This window comes from Elephantulus edwardii, unplaced genomic scaffold, assembly GCF_000299155.1.
Source record: "Elephantulus edwardii isolate Elephantulus edwardi_28Jun2011 unplaced genomic scaffold, EleEdw1.0 scaffold00067, whole genome shotgun sequence".
NCBI lineage: Eukaryota > Metazoa > Chordata > Mammalia > Macroscelidea > Macroscelididae > Elephantulus > Elephantulus edwardii.
In genome coordinates, this window is record NW_006399817.1 from 4408451 (window position 1) to 4429697 (window position 21247).

The following is a 21247-nucleotide window of genomic DNA, read 5'->3' on the forward strand; positions in this document are numbered from 1 at the left end:
AACCCTTATTCACTGTTGGTGGGAGTGTAAAATGGTGCAATCGCTGTGGAAGGTAGTATGGCACTTTCTCAAAAAGTTGCAAATAGAGATACCATTTGACCCAGCAATTCCACTACTGGGAATATATCCCAAAGAGACCATAACTGCCATCCAAGCAGATATATGCACACCCATGTTTATAGCAGCTTTGTTCACAATAGCAAGGAGTTGGAAACAACCCAAATGCCCATCAACAAACGAGTGGGCAGAGAAGCTGTGGTATATTCACACAATGGAATATTATGGTGCATTGAAAAACAAGGAACTCATGCAATATTATTCAAAATGGGTGACACTGGAGGACATTATGATGAGTGAGGTATCTCAGTCACAGAGGGACAAATGCTATATGGTGCCACTGCTGTAGAATGAGGCTGACATCGGGATGGGGGTAAGACTAAGAAAAACTGGATGAAATATGTTTACGGCACTGAAGTCTTTGGGGGAGAGAATATTTTATATTTTAGGGCATTATGTTTATCGTAAGAGTACGGAATGAGGTTTGCAGAGTGGATTATACTTGGGGATTGGGGGATGTGTTGGGGAGATTATATACCAATGAGGGAGTTTTTCTTTTGCATTTGAAGGAGAGGAGCAAACGGGGGGTGGGAGGGGGAGAGGGGTGCAACAATGAATGAATGAAATTCCAAAATCTCTGTAGATGTTCACTGAAATGAAAAATAAAGAAATTAAATTAAAAAAGAAAAAAGAAACCCAAAGAAGACTTAGTTCTGACTTGTTGGCAATGAGTTTGACATGATAAAAGTTCTTCTTGTAGTCCAAAGTGTCAGCAGTAAATTACAGCTCACAGTTCAAATCAGGCTGATTATAAATGTTTTACTGGAACACAGGCAAACTCATTCCCTTATGTACAATCTATCGCTATTCTGTACTACAACAGGAGAGGTGAGTAGTTCCAACACAGATTATATCCATAAGCCAAAAATATTTACTATCTTACTATCTAGCTCTTTACAATAGGGAGCTCTGGTAGAGTAGTCTAAAGCAAACTGCGCTGCTACCCAAAAGCTGTGCATACCTGTTGGTTCAAATTATTTGCCATCAAGTAAGAACCAATTCACAGTTGACTCTCTAACAGGCTTTCAGAAATTGTAAATAAGACGAAAGAAGATCATCCATCTTTCTCCTGTAAAAAAGCGGGTAGATTTGAACCACCTGCCTTTTGGTTGACAATGCAATTCTTTACCAGTAGGCCACAAGAGCTCCAATGAGATTTACAGCCCTGGAAACCCAATGGAGGGTCACTATGAGATGAAACCGACTCAACACTAATGAATTTGAGTGCGTAACAGAAAAAAGCTGGCTGGCTCCGGTCCTAGTCTAGACATTCTATCAAAAGAGCTTCTACCAGCAGTGCTTGGGGACTGTAATGGTAATTTTTGGGAAGAACAATTATCTGTTTACTGGATTCCCAACATAATTTAGGGATAGTCAGTATTTCAAGCCCCTCAGAAATTAAAAAAAACAAACAAAAAACACAGTACAATACCCAAACCTTATGTTAATAAAAATCCCCTGCATTTCTAAATGCCCTTGCAGTAACTGGAAGTTAATGTCTTAGTTAAGAGTCTCTAAGAAAAGACAGTAACACAGAATAAAGAAATAGAAAATATGCCATATAAGTTCTCAGTGCTACTAAGATGGGAAACACGATTACTTTTTTAAGGAAAAAACTGAAGTCCACTGTTCTCCCTTGACACTCATCAGAGTATTTGAAAATATACTAAAAATCAAACTTACTGCCACTGAGTCAACTCCAACTCACAGTGACATTACAGGACAGAGGAGAACTAATCCACATGGTTTCTAAGGCTGTATGTACAACCATACAGGAGCAGAATGTTCACCTTTCTCCCAGAGAAACAACTGGGAAGTTCAAACCACCGACTTTTCACTTAACAATTCAGCTCTTAATCCACTGTACCACCAACGTTCTTTAATACAGATTACTTTCTTTTCTTTTTTTTTTGAAAAAAAAAAACACCCATTACTTTCTTAATAAATTTAGGTCTCATAATTTGAGTTAAAAAAGAAAAGAAAAATTATATAAGGCAAGCTTACCGATTTGTTCCATCCAGATTTGATTTATGGATAAAATTAAGTTTTGCATCTGCCCAATAAAGCTTCTGTTCTTCATAATCTAAAGTTAGTCCATTTGGCCAGTAAATTTCAGTGTTTATTATAATCAGACGACTTGAACCATCCATTCCAGCACGTTCTATCTTTGGCACTTCACCCCAGTCTGTCCAATACATGAACCTGGAAAAAAAAACAATAAAAGAAATGACATAGGCAGGTAATAGACAAGTGTTTACAATTACTACTATAAAATAAAAGCTCCCAGGAACACTAAAATGGAAACCTTGGGAGTTGTTTTCATAAGCTTAACTGCCATCTAACAACCACAAACTTGGTAACTGATATAAATCAAAATCGTAAAATACAAAAACTATACCACCAGAGTTTGCTGGAAAACAAGTTGTCTTAATTTATCTTCCCATAGATCACTTCACAATGATAAAAGAGGAAAATAATAACTTTAGAGACAATAAGCCTGGTGGATGTGACTTTAATCAAGTTATATAAATTATCAAGAAATATATTATTATCATGCACTTATTATTATGACACACTGAAATAAACATAGCATCTCCTATGTCCTACAATGCAGTAACCAAATAGATTCAACTCACAGCAACCCTCTACAGGGTGGAATATGGAACATATTGAGCTGCTAAAATCAAAGGATGGGACCCCGGAGAAAGAGATGAACCCTATTAAAACTTACAGATTTTCCTATTTGAGTTTTCTGGGAAATACAAGTTTGCAACAAGGAATTGGAATTTATCCGAATCAATGACAGTTGAGTCTTTATTAGTAGGACTGAGGAGAACTGCCCCACAGGGGATCCAAGGTTATAAATCATTACATGAGTTGTCTCATCTTGACAATCACAGAGTGGCTAGTAGATGTGAACAGTCAACCTTTTGGATACCAGCCCAATGCTTGGCCTACAATGCCACCAGGGATACTTACACTGCTGAAATGTATAAAATGAATTAAAGTATGAAGAAATAAAACAGACTGAAATTGTACAAAAGTGAAAGAAAGGTTAAAGAGTTCTTTCAGATTATAAGAGAATAAATTTAATAGGACAAGAGACATGAAGTAAAGAATTCTAGACTAAGGAGGTGGAAAATACTATAAAGATATACTAGGAAAACAGGTCTAGAAAATCCAATCCCCTAAACTCAATCCCCATACTAGATAGACCTCCAGTAGATTTTCAGTCTGTAAATCACACAGAAAAGTACTCATTTTTGTCCACTGGAGCTGCTAGTAGATTCCAGTCACCATAGAAACACAACCTTTATTTTAATTTTTTTTTAAATTTTATTGTTTTTTTGTGTGAGTGTACCGTCAAATCAGATCTGACTGGTACAGGAGGAGACTGTCCCTCCTTCCCCGGCAGAACCTCTGGTGGATTCGAACAGTGCGTCTCTGGGATTGTAGTTGCAGCTCCTTGCCACTAGGCCACCAGAGCTCCCCTGAGACACAACCTTTGAGTTAGGAGTGCCCATTCAATGCTGCCATATATTTCATATAGTATTACAGTGACACAACCAAATTGAACAAACTCTTGGCTATGTTGAATAAAGCCTAAAATGAGTGTAAAAACAAATGTTTTTTTTTAAATAAAATTATAAAAATTATCCTTTCTCTTTAAAGTCCAGCAAAATAAGAGCTCAGTATTTGAAAAGCCCTCATACCTTAATTAAAACTCATTGATTGGGTTATCAGTCTTTCTGTCGTAGAGGCCCTGTAGTATTCTATAAACTTTTGTTATGATGCCCTTGTCTGAGATGGTATTGTGAAATGTTTTTCACAATTAGAAGCTTTTCTTTTCATCCTACTGGAAAAAGTTTTTTATGCACACAGGGATTTAAACTTTAGAAAGTCCCATTCATCAATTCTTACAAAATAGGCAAAAGACACTGAAGGACTTTTCATAGAGGAAGACATTTCAATGGCCAAAGATATATGTAAGAAATGCTAAAAATCATCAGTAAAAAGCACAATAAGATAGCATCTTACCCCTGCAGCAGTGGCAAAGTTTAAAAGGACAGCAAGCAATAAATACTGGAGAGGATGTAGAGAGATTGACACTGTTGGTGAGACTGTACAATGGTACAAGCACTCGGGAAAGCAGTCCTCAAAAAGCTAACCTGAAATTCCATATAACACACCTACTTAACTGCTAGGAATATAACACAAAGAAATTAGAACTGAGACACAAATGGAGATTAGTACACCAATGTTCATGTTGCTGTGATTATCATCGAGTTGCAACTGACTCATAGCTGACCATCCAGAGGGTTTACAGAAGCAATTAACTGTATAGGAGGAGAATGCCCACCCTTCTCCCAAGGAACCGCTAGTGGATTCAACCACATGCTTTTGGGATTGCAGCACAGCTTCTTGTAACCAGGCCACCAGAGCTCCCTCCAATTTTCTTAACAGCATTATTCACCACTGCAAGAACATGAAAACAGCCCAAATGTCCAACCACATCTGAATGGATTAAAGAATTCTAGTACCTTCACATGACAGATTACTATGCAGCACTCAAGAGCAACAATTTAGAAAATTACAAGAAAATTATGCTGAGTAAACTAACTCAATCTTATAAGGGAACTAAATCCCCTTATCCAATGGTGCTAACCCCCGGCTCTCCTCTGCCCCACCTCACCCAACCAGAGAAGCACAGACCCCGTCAGGGGCAGGGGCACACGGCACACCCTTGTTTAGATCTTCTCTAGGACTGACCTTCAGGGCTCAAGCAGTGAAGCTCAGAAGGGATACAAAAAGGGGACAGAAGAAAAAAGCAACAAAGAAGACTTCCCTCTCATTCCTTTCCTTGATGCCAGGGGCACCAAACTAATGATTCTGAGGCACAAATAAAAGAGGCTTCAACCCCTCCCCCCCAAAAAAGAATAATGCATAAGACGATTATTGTAGAAATAGAAGGATAATCAGTAAAAGGTGTATGGGAATCCAAGGGGGGAAGGTGTGGGAACAGTGGGGTGGGGATAGGCAGGGGAGAAATCACAGAGTAGTACAATCTGATGGGTAATGGGAGGGAGTAAAGGAAATGGGAAAATCTGCCAGGGACCTGTAAAGACGGTGTTATAGAACATATAGTTCAATGGGAATTAATTTAATAAAACACAATGTATAGGAATGATTGTATGAAACACAATATGAATGAAAGTGTGAAACACAATGTATACAAATTTTCTATGTAAATCAAGATAAAATAATTTTTTTTTAAAAAAAGTCATTGATAATTCTTCGTTTTCATTACCGAGAATTAGTGTACTTATAAATGCATTCAAGTTTGTTTAAGCACTTCTGAATATTAAATCCATCATATATTCTTTTTAAAATCCACATAACCCCAGCAACAATAGTAAAGTTCAACAGGGCAGCAAACAACAAATCCTGGCAAGGTTGCAGAGAGGCTGGAACTCTTATTCACTGTTGGTGGGAAATGTAAAATGGTACAACCACTATGGAAGGTGGTCTGGTACTCTCAAAAAATTGGAAACAGAAACAGCATTTGACCCAGCAATTCCACTACTGGGAATATACCCTAAGGTAACCAGAGCCACAACTCAAACAGTTATGCACACCCATGTTTACTGCTGCATTATTCACCACAGCAAAGAGATGGAAACAACCCAAGTGCCCATCAAAAAACAAATCACTAGAATAACTATGGTACATTTACATAACGGGATATTATGTAGCACTGAAAAGCAATGAAACATTAAAACAGTATACAACATAGGGAGGCCCTGAGGATATTATGCAAAGTTAAATATCTCTATCACAAAAGGATAAATACTGCATAATATTGGTGCTATAAAATAGAACAGACATGGAGGGAACTGGGGAAAGAGTGGACAGATGATGAACACTGCATTAGAACAGATGAGGGTATAAAACTGTCCAAAAGTAATGTATGATTATGCATTATATACATGAGAAAAATCTGGAACAAGGAGTGCATGGCAGTGTGGGATGGGGTAGGGGTGAAGGGATAAAATGTGCAACTGTGAATTAAAAAAAAAAAAGAAAATCCACATAAATCAGAAGAGAAAGTCTAAAATCTTAAAGAGACCTACAGTAGACCAATATACCTTAACAGTGCCTCCTTCAAAGAAGTTGTTAGTTGCCATCAAGTTTTTGTACCCTAGGTGTAAGAGAAGAAAACCTTGCCCAATCCTGTGTCATCCTCACAATTTCTATTATGCTTATTTTTGCATTTTATTTTGAAAGAGTTCTTCCTTTCTTTTGTTGACCCTTTACCAATCATAATGTCTTTTCCCAAAGACTGCAATGAAAATTCACTTATAGAATTATTGACATAATTTTGGCCTGAGATTTCCTGAGAACAAAGTTCCACTTCCTAAAAATGGTACTTATTTTAAAGTCACCAGGACACTATCTAGGGCTCAGAGACAAGAGTAAGTTGTTAGCTTCAATTTCACCTGAGAGATAAATGATAAAATAAGAATTCAAATGAAAAGGTATGGGGGGCTGTAACAGTTCATCAAAACTTTACAAGACTAAAAGCAGCATCATAAGTATATGTCACTGAATAAATATTTAAAATTTACCACCCAGTTAAAAGGCTTGTGACTTAGTGGTAAGAAATTATGCTGCCAATACAAAGATGTGCAGTTCAAATTCAACTGCAGCTCTGTGAGAGAAAGACAGGCAATCTCCTGTCATGTGATTTACTGCCTTTGAAAACCCATTGGAGGGTCAGGAGAGTCAATTCCATTTTGATGGTACACAATAACAACCACTCAGAAATAATTCTTATTTTAAATTTAATTTTAAAATTTTATAGCATTGAAACTAAAGGAAGAGATACTAATAGCCAATAAATTCTTAAAAAATAGGTTGGGGTGTTGTCAGATGCCATCAAGTCAATTAATAACAACCTCCCAGGAAAACATTTTTAACAAAATCATAAGAAAATCTTAAATCTACCAGAAAATTCTCTTCCTTCAAAAGGCATGACAAAAGAAAAAAAAATGAGGCCAAACCAAGAATTAATTTCTAGTACAACTTTCAAAATTTTGTTAAATTAAAATTCTAGTACACTTTGCAAACTCATTGAAGAAGGAAGGGCTCTTTGAGAGTCTTGCTCTATTTTGTATGCTGGGGAAAAACAGTGAAGAATTAAAATGAAGTATGGTGTATAAGAGGAAACAATCAATCATCACGTGGCAAACAAACACTGGGAAAGTACTATTGCTTAGACTGTGTGGTGGACATAACCTTTGTTCATCATGTTATTATTCTTTGTATGATACTGTGTGAAACTGTTTACAATACAATTGTTTAAAATGGACCAAAAAAAATAAAACTCTATTTTTAAAAAAGACAATCTAAAAACTATAAAACATTACTGGAACAAAACCCTAAAGATAGAAATAAATAGAAGGATATTCTATGATCAATAAAAAGTTAAATACTTTAAAGGTATGAGTCAAAGCAATTTATAAATTCAATGCAATTCCAGCCAAAATTCCAACAGTCTACTTTGCAGAAATAGAAAACCAAATTCTCTAATCTCTCTGGAACTGAAAAAAGTATCAAAGAATTCTGAAAATGAAGTAAGGAAAGATGACTCTTAATTCCCAATCTCAAAACTTACTTTAAAACTACAATAATGAAAATAGTCCAGTACACTGTAATGACAGATATTGTTGGTTCTGTTTGCATGCTTTTTTTTTTACATAAAATTTTCACTTTATACTGGTTTGCTTACAAAATTTGCATTCATTGTTTTTCACACTAGATTTTCCCATTTTCTTTACCCATCAAACTGTGTGACCCTATGATTACCATCCCCCCCTTGCCTTCCACATCCTCACTCCTCTGCTCCTACCCTCCCCCCTTGGATCCTCAGACATGTTTTTACTACTTATCTATTTCTACAATAATGGTCTTATACAGTATTTGTCTATACAGGACTGAGTAAGTTCACTTAGCATAATGCTCTCCAGTCCCTCCCAAATTAGGTTGTGATTTACAAAATCACGGTTCCTGTGTGCTGCATAGTATTCCATCATGTGAATGTACCATAATTTCTCAATCCATTCTATTGTGGTTGGACATTTGGACTATTTCCATATTCTACTACAAATACTGGTGTATGAATCTCCGTCTGTGCCTCAGTTCTAATCTTCTCAGTGGTAGAATAGCCAGATCAGATGGAATTTCTATGTTCAGCTTTTTTGAGGAAACACTAAACTGTGTTCCAGAGTGCTTGTACCAATTTATAATCCCACCAAAACTATAAAAGAGTTCCTATCTCTCTACATCCTCTCCAACATTTATTATTTGTTGTTCTGTTAAACTTTGCCAAGGCTACTGGGGTAAGATGGTATCTCATTGTGGCTTTTATTTGCTAGATATATAACTGTTGTTGTTGTTGTTGTTGTTATCATCTTGTACCATTTAGCAGGAACCAACCAACAGCAGACCCTCCAGTGTGTTTCAGAGTCAATTAACCACACAGGAAGAGACAGCCCATCTTTCTCCCAAGGAACAGCTGATAGATTCAAATGCTTTATCTTTGCCTTGACAGTGCAATTCCTTAACACTAAGCGACCAGAAAATCCTAGATACATACATATTAATGCATATTAATCATTGTTATTTGTCAATCCCAACTCCTGGAGATCCTACAAGAACAGAACAGAAATACCCTGTATGATTTTCAAGGGTGTGATCTTTCAGCAGCAGATCATCATACCTGTGAGGAGGTTCAAACCAACTTTTCAGATAGTGGCTAGGTATTTAACTAAAGGACTAATGGAACAGAATTAAGAATCATAAAATAAACCAGTACTACAGAAAATTGGTTTCAACAAAGATGCTTAATGGGGAAGTAATAGTATCATAACTAAACAATCCTGGAAAAATTTATTTCCATATGCTTATCAATGAAGTTAGATCCACACCTCGTATCACACATAAAAATTAAAACTGGATCAAATTTGAGAAAGAAAACCATAAAGCTCATGGAAGAAAACATATATAGCAATGCTTCAGCATCTAGGATGGATATTTTTAAACATAACACCAAAAGCAAGAGTAATCAAAGGGGAAAACCAAAATTAAAACAGCTTGTGCATCAAAGGACTTCATCACAAAGTGAGACAACAACACTGAGACTGGGATAAAACCACAGCTCCAGTGGCTTCATGGTTTCTGCTATCAACTCAAAGGTAGGCAGTTCAAATCTGCCTGCAGCAGAACAATGACAATCTCCTCCTACACAATTTACTATTTCTGAAGTCACTAGCTCACTAGCGAGTCACCTAGGAAGCAGTTCAGACTAGATGGCATTGTGTGAGTATGAGTTATTCTGTATCTTTGACACTTTTCCAAATGAAGAGCCAAACCCACCGTCATGGAATCAATTACAACTCATGGCAACCTTCCTCTGGATTTCGGAGGCAGGAAATCTTTACAGGAATCTGCCTATCTTTCTCTGTTGAAGCAGTGTGTTATTATTTATTGGCATTTAGTTAACTACAATTTTCACTGCAACCCTATAAATAACAGATATGAACCTTGCCCTATCCTGTGCCATCTTCAATATACTTGTGCCCACTGTTACATTCACTATGTCAATCCATCCTATTGAGGTCTTCCTCTCTTTTGCTGACCCTCCACCTTTCCAAACATAGTATCTTTTTGCAAGGACTGGCCCCTCCTAACAACATGCTCAAAGTATGTGATAAGAAGTTTCACCATCTTTGCCTCTAGGGAGCACACTAGTTAAATATTTTTTTTTTCTCCAAAACATACTTTGTTATTTCAGCAGTCCATGAGAAATTCAGTACTATTTGTCAATGACACAACTCAAAAGCATTACTACTTCTTCTGGAACCCTTACTCACTGTTCAACATCCAGATGCATAGTAAATAACTGTAAAAGACCATGGCTTGAATCAAGCGCACTTTAATCTTTAAACTAACATCACTACTCCTTAGCACTAGAGAGAGGTCTTTCACAGCCCCTCCCCCCCACCACCAAAAAAGAGGTCTTTTGAGACATTCAGTGCTCGTACCAAAAGTGTACCAATCTATATGTTGAGTAAATTATTGAAGAAGCTGGACTCTATGAGGAGGAATAAGGCATCAGAACTGCAGGAAGACTCCTCAATAGCTTGTGTTATATGCAGACACACAACCTTGCTTGCTCAAGGTTGAGAAATACTTGAAGCACTTATTGTAGAAGATCAAATAAGCCTTCAATATGGATTACATCTCAACATCAAGAAAAAAAAGGTTCTTACCACTGGACTGACAGGCAACATCAAGACAGATGGAGAAAAAGATTGAAACTGTCAACAATTTCATCTTAACTGGATCCCCAATCAACACTCGGTACCAGAAATCAGAAAATCCTGAGATCTACTGCACCAGAAAAGTCTGCAGTTAAAGACCTCTCCAAATTACTTAGGAGTAATGATTTCACATTGAGGACCAAGGTACACCCAGTTCAGGCCATGCCCTTTCTGATCACTTGATATGCATCTGAGAGCTGGACAATGAATAGGGATGACAGAAGAATCAATGCCTTTGAGCTGTGATGTTGGAGAAGAGCACTGAATATCCCATGGATGGCCAAAAGAACAAAAATGCCTTGGAGAGGATGCAGCCAAACTATTCTTTGGAGGCAAAGATGATGAGGCTTTGCTTCACATACTTCAGGCATGTTGCTAGGAGGGCTATTCCTTGGAGAGAAACATGATGCTCGGAAGTGTGAAGGGTCGGTAAAGAAGAGAAGACCCTAGACCAGGTGGACTAATCCGCTGAATGCTGCAATGGGCTCTAATGTGTCAGAAAGTGTGAGGATGGCAAAGGTTAGGACAGGTTCAGGATTTGTTATTGATAGAGTCGTTATGGGTCACACTCAATTCGATGGCACCTAACAACCACCACCACCAAGGTGTGTGGACTGTAAATCCCCAGTAAGATAGCTGACAACTTAAATAGTAAAACAGCTGACAACTTAAATCTTTTCTCCATCTGTCATGATGTTGCCTACTAGTCCAGGAGTAAGTTTTGTTTTCCTGATGTTGCTATGCAGTCCACACTAAAGGCCATAGTCTTCTATCTCCTGCAGCAAGTGTTTCATTTCAAGTCCTCCTTACTTTCAGCAAGCAAGGTCGTGTCTTCTGAATAATACTGGCTGTTGATGAATCTTCCTCCAATTTTGATGCCTCACTATTCTTCATAAAGTCTAGGTTCTCAAACAACCTGTTCAGCAGAAATAGTGAATACGTATGGAGAAAGAACATACTTGGAACACACATCTTTTTTTTTTTTTTTTAAATTTATTTTAAACTATACAGTATTCCCTTACTCTGTTTAGACAACAGATTCTTGGTCTAGGTACAGGTTTTGCAATAGCACAATTAAGTGTTCTGGGATTCATACCCTTCTCAATGTTACCCATAATTTGTTAGGATTCACACAGTCAAATGCTTTTACATAGTCAATGAAACACTAATAGACATGAGTAAATTCAAATAGCTGATACTTTGATTCACCAGTTCTACACAAAACACTTTAATGTACCAGGACTGCTATGCAAGTCTGGAAGTTCTTGGAAAATTGTTGTCGCTGTATACCTTCAAGTCAGAATCAATCTTAGCTGACCCCCCCCCCCCAGTGAGTTTTCAGAAGCAGTAAATCACACAGGGTTGCTCTTTTTTCTCCCACAGAACAGCTGGTAGATGTGAACCGCATAGCAGTGTAGTTTCTTATCATTAAGCCATCAGACCTTCCTTCTTGGAAAACAGTAGGTATAAAAATATGTTATTGTGTACCTTGGAGACAAGACTGACTCATAGCTTACTCTCCAGAGGGTTTTTAGAGGCAGTAAATTACAATGGAGTTGACTGTCCATCTTTCTCCAGCAAAGCACCTGATGGTTTCAAACACTGTACCTTTGAATTGACAGTGCAATAAAGATAAGGAGTTGCACCCCCAACCCAAAAGAACTGGGTTTGAATCCTCGGTTCTGACTCATCCTTACAGAACAAAAACAAACAGGTGTAAATTTCACAAAGATACAATGCTTCCCTTTCCAGGATCTAAGATAAATTCCCTCTTAGTATTGTGGCAGGATATGGTTCTAAACAAAGTGGCAAATTGCTAGTATAGTCCCCCTAAAAACTTATAGTAAAGCAGAGAGGTATGTATGTGCACAAATATTCACTGCTTCACAATTCACAATAGCCAAATGGTAGAAAAAAATGTAACTATTCATCATCTCATAAACTAATAAAAAATGTTTATGTACATCTATACAATGGAGTATTATTCTTCAATAAGAGAATTGGAGTCCTGATACATATGAAAGAATCTTGAAAATATGTTGAGTGACTAAGTCAGCTATAAAAGGGAATTTTTATACAGCATTTTATGATTCTGTTCATTTTAAATATGTAGAAAAGACATACAAAGTCTATCAGTGGTTACTATAGACACTGAGTTTCTGTTAAGAGCAACAAAAAAATTTAAAAATGAATAGTGCCAAAGGCAATATTTTGTAAATTCCTTCAGGGGAGGAAGATACAACCCTCACAAACTGAATATTGGTCAACTGCAGAAAACAATTTTCATTAAAAATACCCTCAGAACCAAAAAAAAAAGCCTCAACTTGAATATTGAAGAATATTTTTACAACATAAATAATTAATAAAATTAAAGAACAATTTGTTTCCTAGGTTTAACAGAGATGAAAGTGTAGAATCCAGATTGAAAAATCTAAACATTTTTTTCAAAGATTAAATAATCCTAATGTGGCATCCACTTCCTAAACAACATGTCTCCGGAAACTCTGAACTTTGATAAATGTTGATAGTTATAGAAAAGGTCTTTTGTTCACAGGGTCATTATGAGTGGTGCTCAGACTCGAAGGCAATCACCGCTAACAACAGAAAAAGAAAACACTATAAAATAACAACAAAAAATTCAAGTACATACAGAAGACTTTCCATGATAGATGAAATATGGACCATAAAACAACTAAAAGACTTAACACAAAAGTAGTTCTCTGACAACTACAGAGTTAGAATGTATATCTGTTAACAGAAAATATTATCTGAAAAATGCTAAATATATGGAAGATAACTAATCATTTCTAAACACATGTGGGCATGCAGGAAACACTAATCTTACTCAAAGTGAGGTTTGGGTTTTGGCCTTTAGCCCTGACAAGTAATCTATCAGTTCTTGGAATGTGCTGCCTGATAAGAGTGTTTACAGACCATACAAGACAGTCTCATACTAACAATGAAATTTACCCTGCAAGTTTGAGGCCACATCAGATAGTCTATACTAACAACATGATTTATGGTGGGGCTTTGGGCCACATAGTATCAGCTCAGTCACCAAATGAACTCAAACTTAGGCACCCCAGCAGTACATCCTAACTGAACCTCAATAAAAACTCTAGACCCTAAAGCTCAGGTGGGCTTCTCTGGGTGGCAGTACCCCATAAATATCACACATTGTTGTTAGGTGCCCTTGAGTCAATTATGACTCATAGCGACCCTATTCTGCACCAGTGTTACCATCTCTGCTATACTCAAGTCTACTGTTTCAATTCATTTGACAAAGTCCACTGTGTTAATTCATTTCATCGAGGGGTTTCTTCTCTTTTACTTATCCTCCACCTTTCTAAGCATGATGTCCTTCTCCAAGGACTAACCTCTCCTAGCAACATGCCCAAAGTAAGTGAAATAAAATTTTAAAGTTTTATCATCTTTTCCTCTAAGGAGCACCCTGTGGCTGCAACTTCTCCAAGAAATCTTTGTTCTTTTGGCAGTTCATAGGATATTCAGCATTCGTATACACTGTAACTCAAAGGAATAAACTCTCTATTATCATTCTTAGGCAGTATCGAGCTTTTAGATGCATAGGAAGCAACTGAAAAGACCACAACCTGAATCAGGTACACCTTAGTCCTCAAACTGGCATCGCTGCTCTTTAGTACCCTGAAGAGGTCTTTGACCACAGACTTTACCAATACTATGTTGGGGTTTTTTTGTTGTTGTTGTTGTTTTAATTTTTTGACTGCTGCTGTTAGGGTATTAACTGTGACGCCTAGGAAGACCAAACAGTTAAGCACTTTAGTCTTTTCCATCATAATATTGCCTACTGACTGAGGACTTTTGTTTCCTTTTTATTACTATTGTTTTGTTTTCTTAATGTTACAATATAATCCGACGTGCATCCTCCTTCCCAAAGCCAGCTTCCTGTTCCTCTGCTGAATTCAGGCCTGAAAAACAGCTGGTAAGTGGCTCTACCATGCACTGCCAGTGTCTGGTAGGTTAAGGCTGTTCACCTAAGGCACCGCAGGCACAAGCATATATAAGGGCAGTACTATTCATGGTTTCAGGAATCCTTGGAATATATTCACTACAGAGTTGAGTTGGGGGGGACTACTGTAGTCACATATGTCATACTTCTGAGACATAGTCAAACATCTCACAAAGTCTGTTTTCTAAGTTTGAAGGCTTAGGACCATAGGCATATAGTACAACCCAGTTAAACTGCATACTATCTTCCATAAAGCCTAAGTACAATTATCTCAACATGATGAGGAGTATCTGGGGGTTTTTTTAAGCTTGAAAGTGGTCATCTAGGATACAATTTCTGGTCTCCACTTATTAGGAATAAAAGACAAAAGAAGAAAAGCAAAGATTCAGAGAAGAAAGTAGTCTACAGAATTAACAGTCTCTACCAGCCATAGCTTGCCTACCATGAGACCAAAAGAAACAGATGACGTCTACACAACTGAGTGATGCTATGGGATACTCTTTAAACCTTTAAAACTGGTGAGAGTACCTATTATAGAGTAGAGTGAACTCTGGTCAAAAAGTGGTAAAGAGTTGAGCTGCCATCCAAAGGCAAACAGTTCAAATTCACCAGCTGTTCCACAGGAGAAAGATGGGCAATCTCTTCCTGTGCAATTTACTGCCTCTGAAAACCCGCTGAATTAGGAGTTGGTTCCGACTCAACAATATACCCAACAATAAACAGAGCAGGATATAGAGTTAACAAAACACAAAATAATAAAAACCAGCCAACTTTATTGGTCCAAGATATTGATGGATGCCCCAAGATCATATTTAGCTATCATTCGAAAGCCATAAAGTGAACTCATCTCTGTGAAACAACATTCATCCAAACAAAAAGACAGATCTATAAGGTAAACAATAAGGTAACCAGGCAGGTGCTCAGTCCTTAGAGCAATCAACCATACAAGAGCAAAAGAGCAGAGTTTTTAAGGATACAAATGAGAAAGCATGAAACGAGAAAACTAAAGTATGAACAAAAATAATATCAACAGAGAAATAGTAAGAAGAACGCCAATAAAATAGGGGATTATAATCAATGTTACAATACAAAGTATGATAGTTGAGTGGAATAAATAACCTCCTGTGTACAATTTCACTCATTTTTTAAAACCTAGTGGCATCTTGTGAAAAATGTCCTCGTTATCACCAAATAACCATTCGTGTAGTGTCAACATGAACTTAATTTGCTGTGTAAATTTTCACTTAACTACAATATTGCATTATTTGAAAAAAAAAAAATTTCTACCAAACAGACGCTGCCCTGGATGTGCTCACTAAGTTGTGCCAAGAAATCTGGAGGACAGCCAGCTAGCTGGCTGGCTGACTTGAAAAGATCGATATTTGTTCCCATTCCAAGGAAAGGTGACCCAACAGAGTGAGGAAATTATCGAACAGTATCATTAATATCACATGCAAGCAAGATTCTGCTGAAAAATTATCCAAAAACATTTGAAACAATATGTCAACAGAGAACTGCCAGATGTGCAGGCTGGATTTAGAAGAGGTCATGGTACTAGGGATATTATAGCTAATGTTAGATGGATCTTGGCAGAAAGCAGAGAGCACCAGAGGAATGTCTATCTGTGCTTCATTGACTATGCAAAGGCTTTTCACTGTGTGGATTACAAGCAGCTGTGGCTGACTCTGAGAACCATGGGAATCCCAGAACATCTGACTGTGCTTATGCAAAACTTACACTTGGACCAAGAGACAGTTGTCAGAACAGAGTAAAGAAACACTACATGGTTCAAAATCAAGAACGGGGTCCGTCAGGGATGTATTTTGTCTCCGTATCTTTTCATCTGTATGTAGAACAGATGATCTGAGATGCTGGTCTATAGGAGGAGGAATGTGGCATCAGGATTGGTGGAAGAGTCATCAACAACTTGCATTATGCAGATGACACAACCCTGCTTGCTGAAACTGAGGACCTGAAGCGCTTGCTGCAGAAGGTCAAGGACTGCAGCCTTCAATATGGATTGAAGCTCAACACCAAGAAGACAAAGATCCTCACCACTGGGACAACTGGCGGTACCCATATAGATGGTGAAGAGATTGAGATAGTTAACAGTTTTAGTTTCCTTGGCTCCACAGTCAACACTCTTGGTAACAGCAGCCAGGAAATCAAGAGACAAATTGCATTGGGAAAGTCAGCTGTGAGGGACCTCTCAAGAGTACTGAAGAGCAACAATGTCAGGCTGGAGACTAAGGTGCACCTGATCCAGGCTGTAGTCTTCGCAATTACCGTGCTATGCATCAGAGAGCCGGACAGTGAATAGGGATGATAGAGAATTGATGCCTTTGAGCTGTGGTGCTGAAGAAGAGTGCTGAATATGAATATACCATGGACTGCTAGGAGAACAAACAGGTTTGTCCTGAAGAAGGTGAAGCCGGAATGCTTCTTGGAGTCAAGGATTCTGAAACTTCATCTGACATACTTTGGGCATGCTGCAAGGAAGGACTGGTCCTTGGAGAGGGACTACATGTTTGGGAGAGTGGAGGGACCGCGCAGGAGAGGAAGACCCTTGATGAGATGGACTGACTCTGTGATTAGAGTGGTGGGAAGGAGTGTGTCGGGGACGGCAAGGTTGGCACAGTATAGAGCAGTGTTTAGGACTCTTGTACATAGTGTTGTTATGAGTCTCAAGGGACTCGACAGCACATAACAACAACACAACAAATCTCTAGACCTAGATAAATAAAATGATAAATTCTACCAAATGGTTTGTTTTAAAAAAACAACAACCAACAACTCAAAAAAACAATTCTATGCAAACTCTTCTATAAAAAGCCTCAACAATAAATAAATAATTATTGGAATAAATGTCCAAAGTCTTTTATGAAGTCAGCATTACTCTATTTCTAGAAACTATTATATTAAAAACCTTACACATAGTCAATGAAACACAGAAGAGACATTCTTCTGGTACTCCCTGCTTTCAGTCAAGATCCATCTAACATTAGCTATAGTATCTCGAGTACCACAGCCTCTTCTAAGGCCAGCCTACACATCTGGCAGGTCTCCACTGATGTGCTCTTCCAGCCCTTTTTGGATAATCTTCAGCAGAATCTTGCTTGCATGTGATATCAATGATATTGTTCAATAATTTCCTCATTCTGTCAGGTCACCTTTCTTTGGAATGGGAATAGAGATCTCTTCCAGGATGTACTCCAAATTTCTTGGCACAAATTAATGAGCACATCCAGGGCAGCATCTGTTTGTTGAAATATGTCAATTGGTATGCCATCAATTCCTGGGGCCTTGTTTTTTGCCAATTCTTTCAGAGCATCTTGAATTTCTTCCTTCATCACCACAGGCTCTTGCTCAGGTGTTGTTTCATGAAATTCTTCTGTGTCTGCCAATTTCATTTGGTACAATGACTCTGTATATGCTTTCCATCTTCTTTTAATGCTTCCTGGAAATTTTCATATTCTGCCCAAAGCATCCTTAAGTGTTGCAACTCGAGGCCTGAATTTGTTCTTCAGTTCCTTCAAATTAAGAAATGCTGAGTGAGTTCAGCGCCTTTGATTTTCTGACTCCAGCTTTCCGCACATTTCATTATAATACTTTAGTTTGTCTTCTTGTGCTGTCCTTTGAAATCTTCTGGTCAGCTCCTTAATATCCTAATTTCTTCCCTTTACTTTGTGCTTATGTGAAACCTATACTTGGGCTAGGAGGCAGATGTCAGAACAGAGCAAGGAAACACTGTGTGGTTCAAAATTGAGAAGGATGTGCAATAGGGATTTGTCCTATCTCTGTATCTTTTCAATTGATGTGCAGAAAAGATTATTCAGGAGGCTATGAGGAGAAATATGACATTCAGGATTTGAGAAGAATCATCAACAATCTGCATTATGCAGATGACACAAGCTTGCTTGCTGAAACTGAGAAGGACCTGAAGCACTACAGCCTTCAATACAGACTGAAGCTCAACATCAAGAAAACAAAGATTCTCACCACTGGGCTAACTGGCAGCAACATGATATAGATGGTGAAGATATTGAGACTGTAAACAGCTCCAGCAGCCAGCAAATTAAAAGACGAACTGCACTGGGAAGTGATGTTAGTCTGGAGACCAAGGTGCACCTGATCCAGGCCAGTCTTTGCAATTACTTGCTATACATGAGAAACGTGGGCAATGACAAGGGATTATAGAAGGAGACTTGATGCCTTTGGGCTGTAGTACTGGAGAAGAGTATTGATTATACCAAGGGCTGCTAAGAGAACAAAATAGGTTCACCCTGGAGAGGGTAAGACCAGGCTGCTCCTTCGAGGCAAGGATTCTGAAGCTTTGTCTGACCTTCTTTGGACATGGTGTAAGGAGGGACCAGTTCTTGGAGAGGGACATCATGCTTCGAAGGGTGGAGAGATAGCGCAAGAGAGGAAGACCCTCAATGAGATAGATTGATTCCGTGACTGAGGTAATGGGGGTAGGCTGTTGTACAAAGGGTCACTATGAGTCACAGGCAACTTGACGGCACATAACAACACAACCACCACCACCACTAGATAACAGACACAGATGTAAAACCTAAGATATAACACTTCTAGGAGAAAATGTGACCTTGCTGTTGGTGATGCAATGGAGTCGAGCATGACTTATAGCTAATCTATGAACAGAACTGAATCCTATCCTATCCTGTGCCATCCTCATCATCTCTTACACACTTGAGCCTAATGCTGCAGTCACTGTGTCAATCCATTTTGCTGGGGCTCATTCCCCTTTTTGCTGACATTTCAAGCATTGACATCCTTTTCCAAGAAATAGCCTCTCTTAGCAACATGCCTTAAGTATGAAAGACAAAGCTTTGCCGCCTTTGCCTCTAAGGAGCACTCTGGCTGTGCTTTCTCTAAGGCATACCTATTTGTTCTTTTGACAGACCATGAGATGGATATTCAGTGCACTTCTCCAACACCATAATTCAAAGATGTCAATTCTCCTGTCATCCTTACTCACTGTCCAGCTCTCAAACGCACAAGTGACTGAAACGAACATAGCCTGAATAAGGTGCACTTCTTTTTTGAAAATTATACTAGTTTATTTTCAAAATTCAAATACATTGTTTTTCACACCATTTCCTTCCCAAATTCCCTCATCCCCTCATCTATCAATTTGTACATTTTATTCTTAAAACTGACATCACTGTTCTTCAGAATTTTGGAGAGAACCCTGATGCAGACTTACCCAAAGCAATATACATCTCTTAGTCTTCTGACTACTGGTACCAAGAATGTTGACTGTTGACTCTTGTAAGAGGCAATCATTGACAATTTCAATCCTTTCTTCATTTATTAAGATGTCGTCTACTCAAAGGTGAAGACCCTTCTTCCCCCACTTCATGTTGAGATATAATTCATATTGAAGGTTGAATGCTTTCAATATGAACGCAAACATTTCAAGTCTTCTCCAATTACAGCAAGCAATGTTGTACCACCTGCATAATGCAGGTTGTTGATCAGTCTTCCTCTGATCCTCATAACACATTCCTCTATATAGTCTTGCTTCATAAATTTGCTAAGCATATAGACTAAATAGATATTGAGAAAGAATACAACACAACACACACCTTTCCTTATTTTAAACATGCAGTGTTCTCTTGTTTCATTTCGATGACAGCTTCCTGTCTAGGTATAGATTTTGAATGAGCACAATTAGGTGTTCTTAGATTCCTATTCTTCCCAATGTTCGACATATTCTGTTATGATTTATACATACACCTTTGCATAGTCAATAAAGTACAGATTTTTTTTTTAATTTCACACCAAGAAATCAAAAACACCATTCCTAAAAGTAAATTATAAACTAGACTTAATCAAAATATAAAAGTATACTCAAAAAAAAGAACAAAACCAAAAAAGTATCACCTAAAAAGGCATTAACAGAGTGAAAAAAATGGGAAAAAAATTATTTTTAAAAGAAATATCTGATAAATAACCTGAATTATCAGATACGTATATCCACACTATAAAAATTCTCAAAATGCAGTAATAATTCTACCCACTGTCTCTGAGTCCATTCTAACTCATAGTAGCTCTAACCCCAAAGGATTTCCAAAGATATACATCTTTTGAATCTCCACATAACAGTTGATGGCGTTGTACTGTCAATCTTTTAGTTAGTATCCCAGCACTTAATCTCTGTACTAAGGCTCACTGCCAGCCCTAAAAAGCAACCAGTGAGAGTTCCTGGGTTATGTGAACAATTAATGTGATCTGCTGCTAACCAAAGACTGGTGACTCAATCTACTTAGTCTTTCCTGAAACAAAGACTTAAAGATCTACTTCTAAAAGATCAGCTAGTGAAAAATCCTACATAACACAGTTCTTTGGGATGGATAGATGGCCATCGTTACTAAAGTTATTAGATGCCCTCAAATTTGCTCTGACTAACAGCAATTCTCATAACAGAACAATCTCTGCTTTACCTAAGCCCATTTTTACAGTCACTGTGCTAATTCATCTTGTTGAGGGTCTTCCTCTACTTTGCTGACTTTTCAGAACCTTCTCAAGAAAAGGTTTGAGGCCTTGAACACTAATGAGCAAAGACCAGATGAGCTGTGGGAGGACATCAAGGGTATCATCCAGGAAGAGTACAAATGGTCACTGCAAAGACGGAAGAGGAAGAGAAGACCAAAATGGATGTCAGAAGAGACTCTGAAAATTGCACTGGAGCAGAGAAGCCAAAGTTCAAGAGCTGAACAGAAGACTTCAAAAGGCA

At 38.0% G+C, this 21247-nt stretch overlaps 1 protein-coding gene across 2 annotated transcripts in view; it reads right to left on the bottom strand.

Moving 5' to 3' along the window:
• Positions 1 to 21247, bottom strand: part of LRP6 (low density lipoprotein receptor-related protein 6) — a 207224-nt gene that overhangs the window by 99467 nt on the left and 86510 nt on the right. For both annotated transcript variants that reach the window (XM_006888411.1, XM_006888412.1), the window contains exon 3: positions 2122 to 2319. In XM_006888411.1, coding sequence (XP_006888473.1) covers positions 2122 to 2319 — 198 coding nt within the window. The remainder of the gene's footprint in view (positions 1 to 2121; positions 2320 to 21247) is intronic.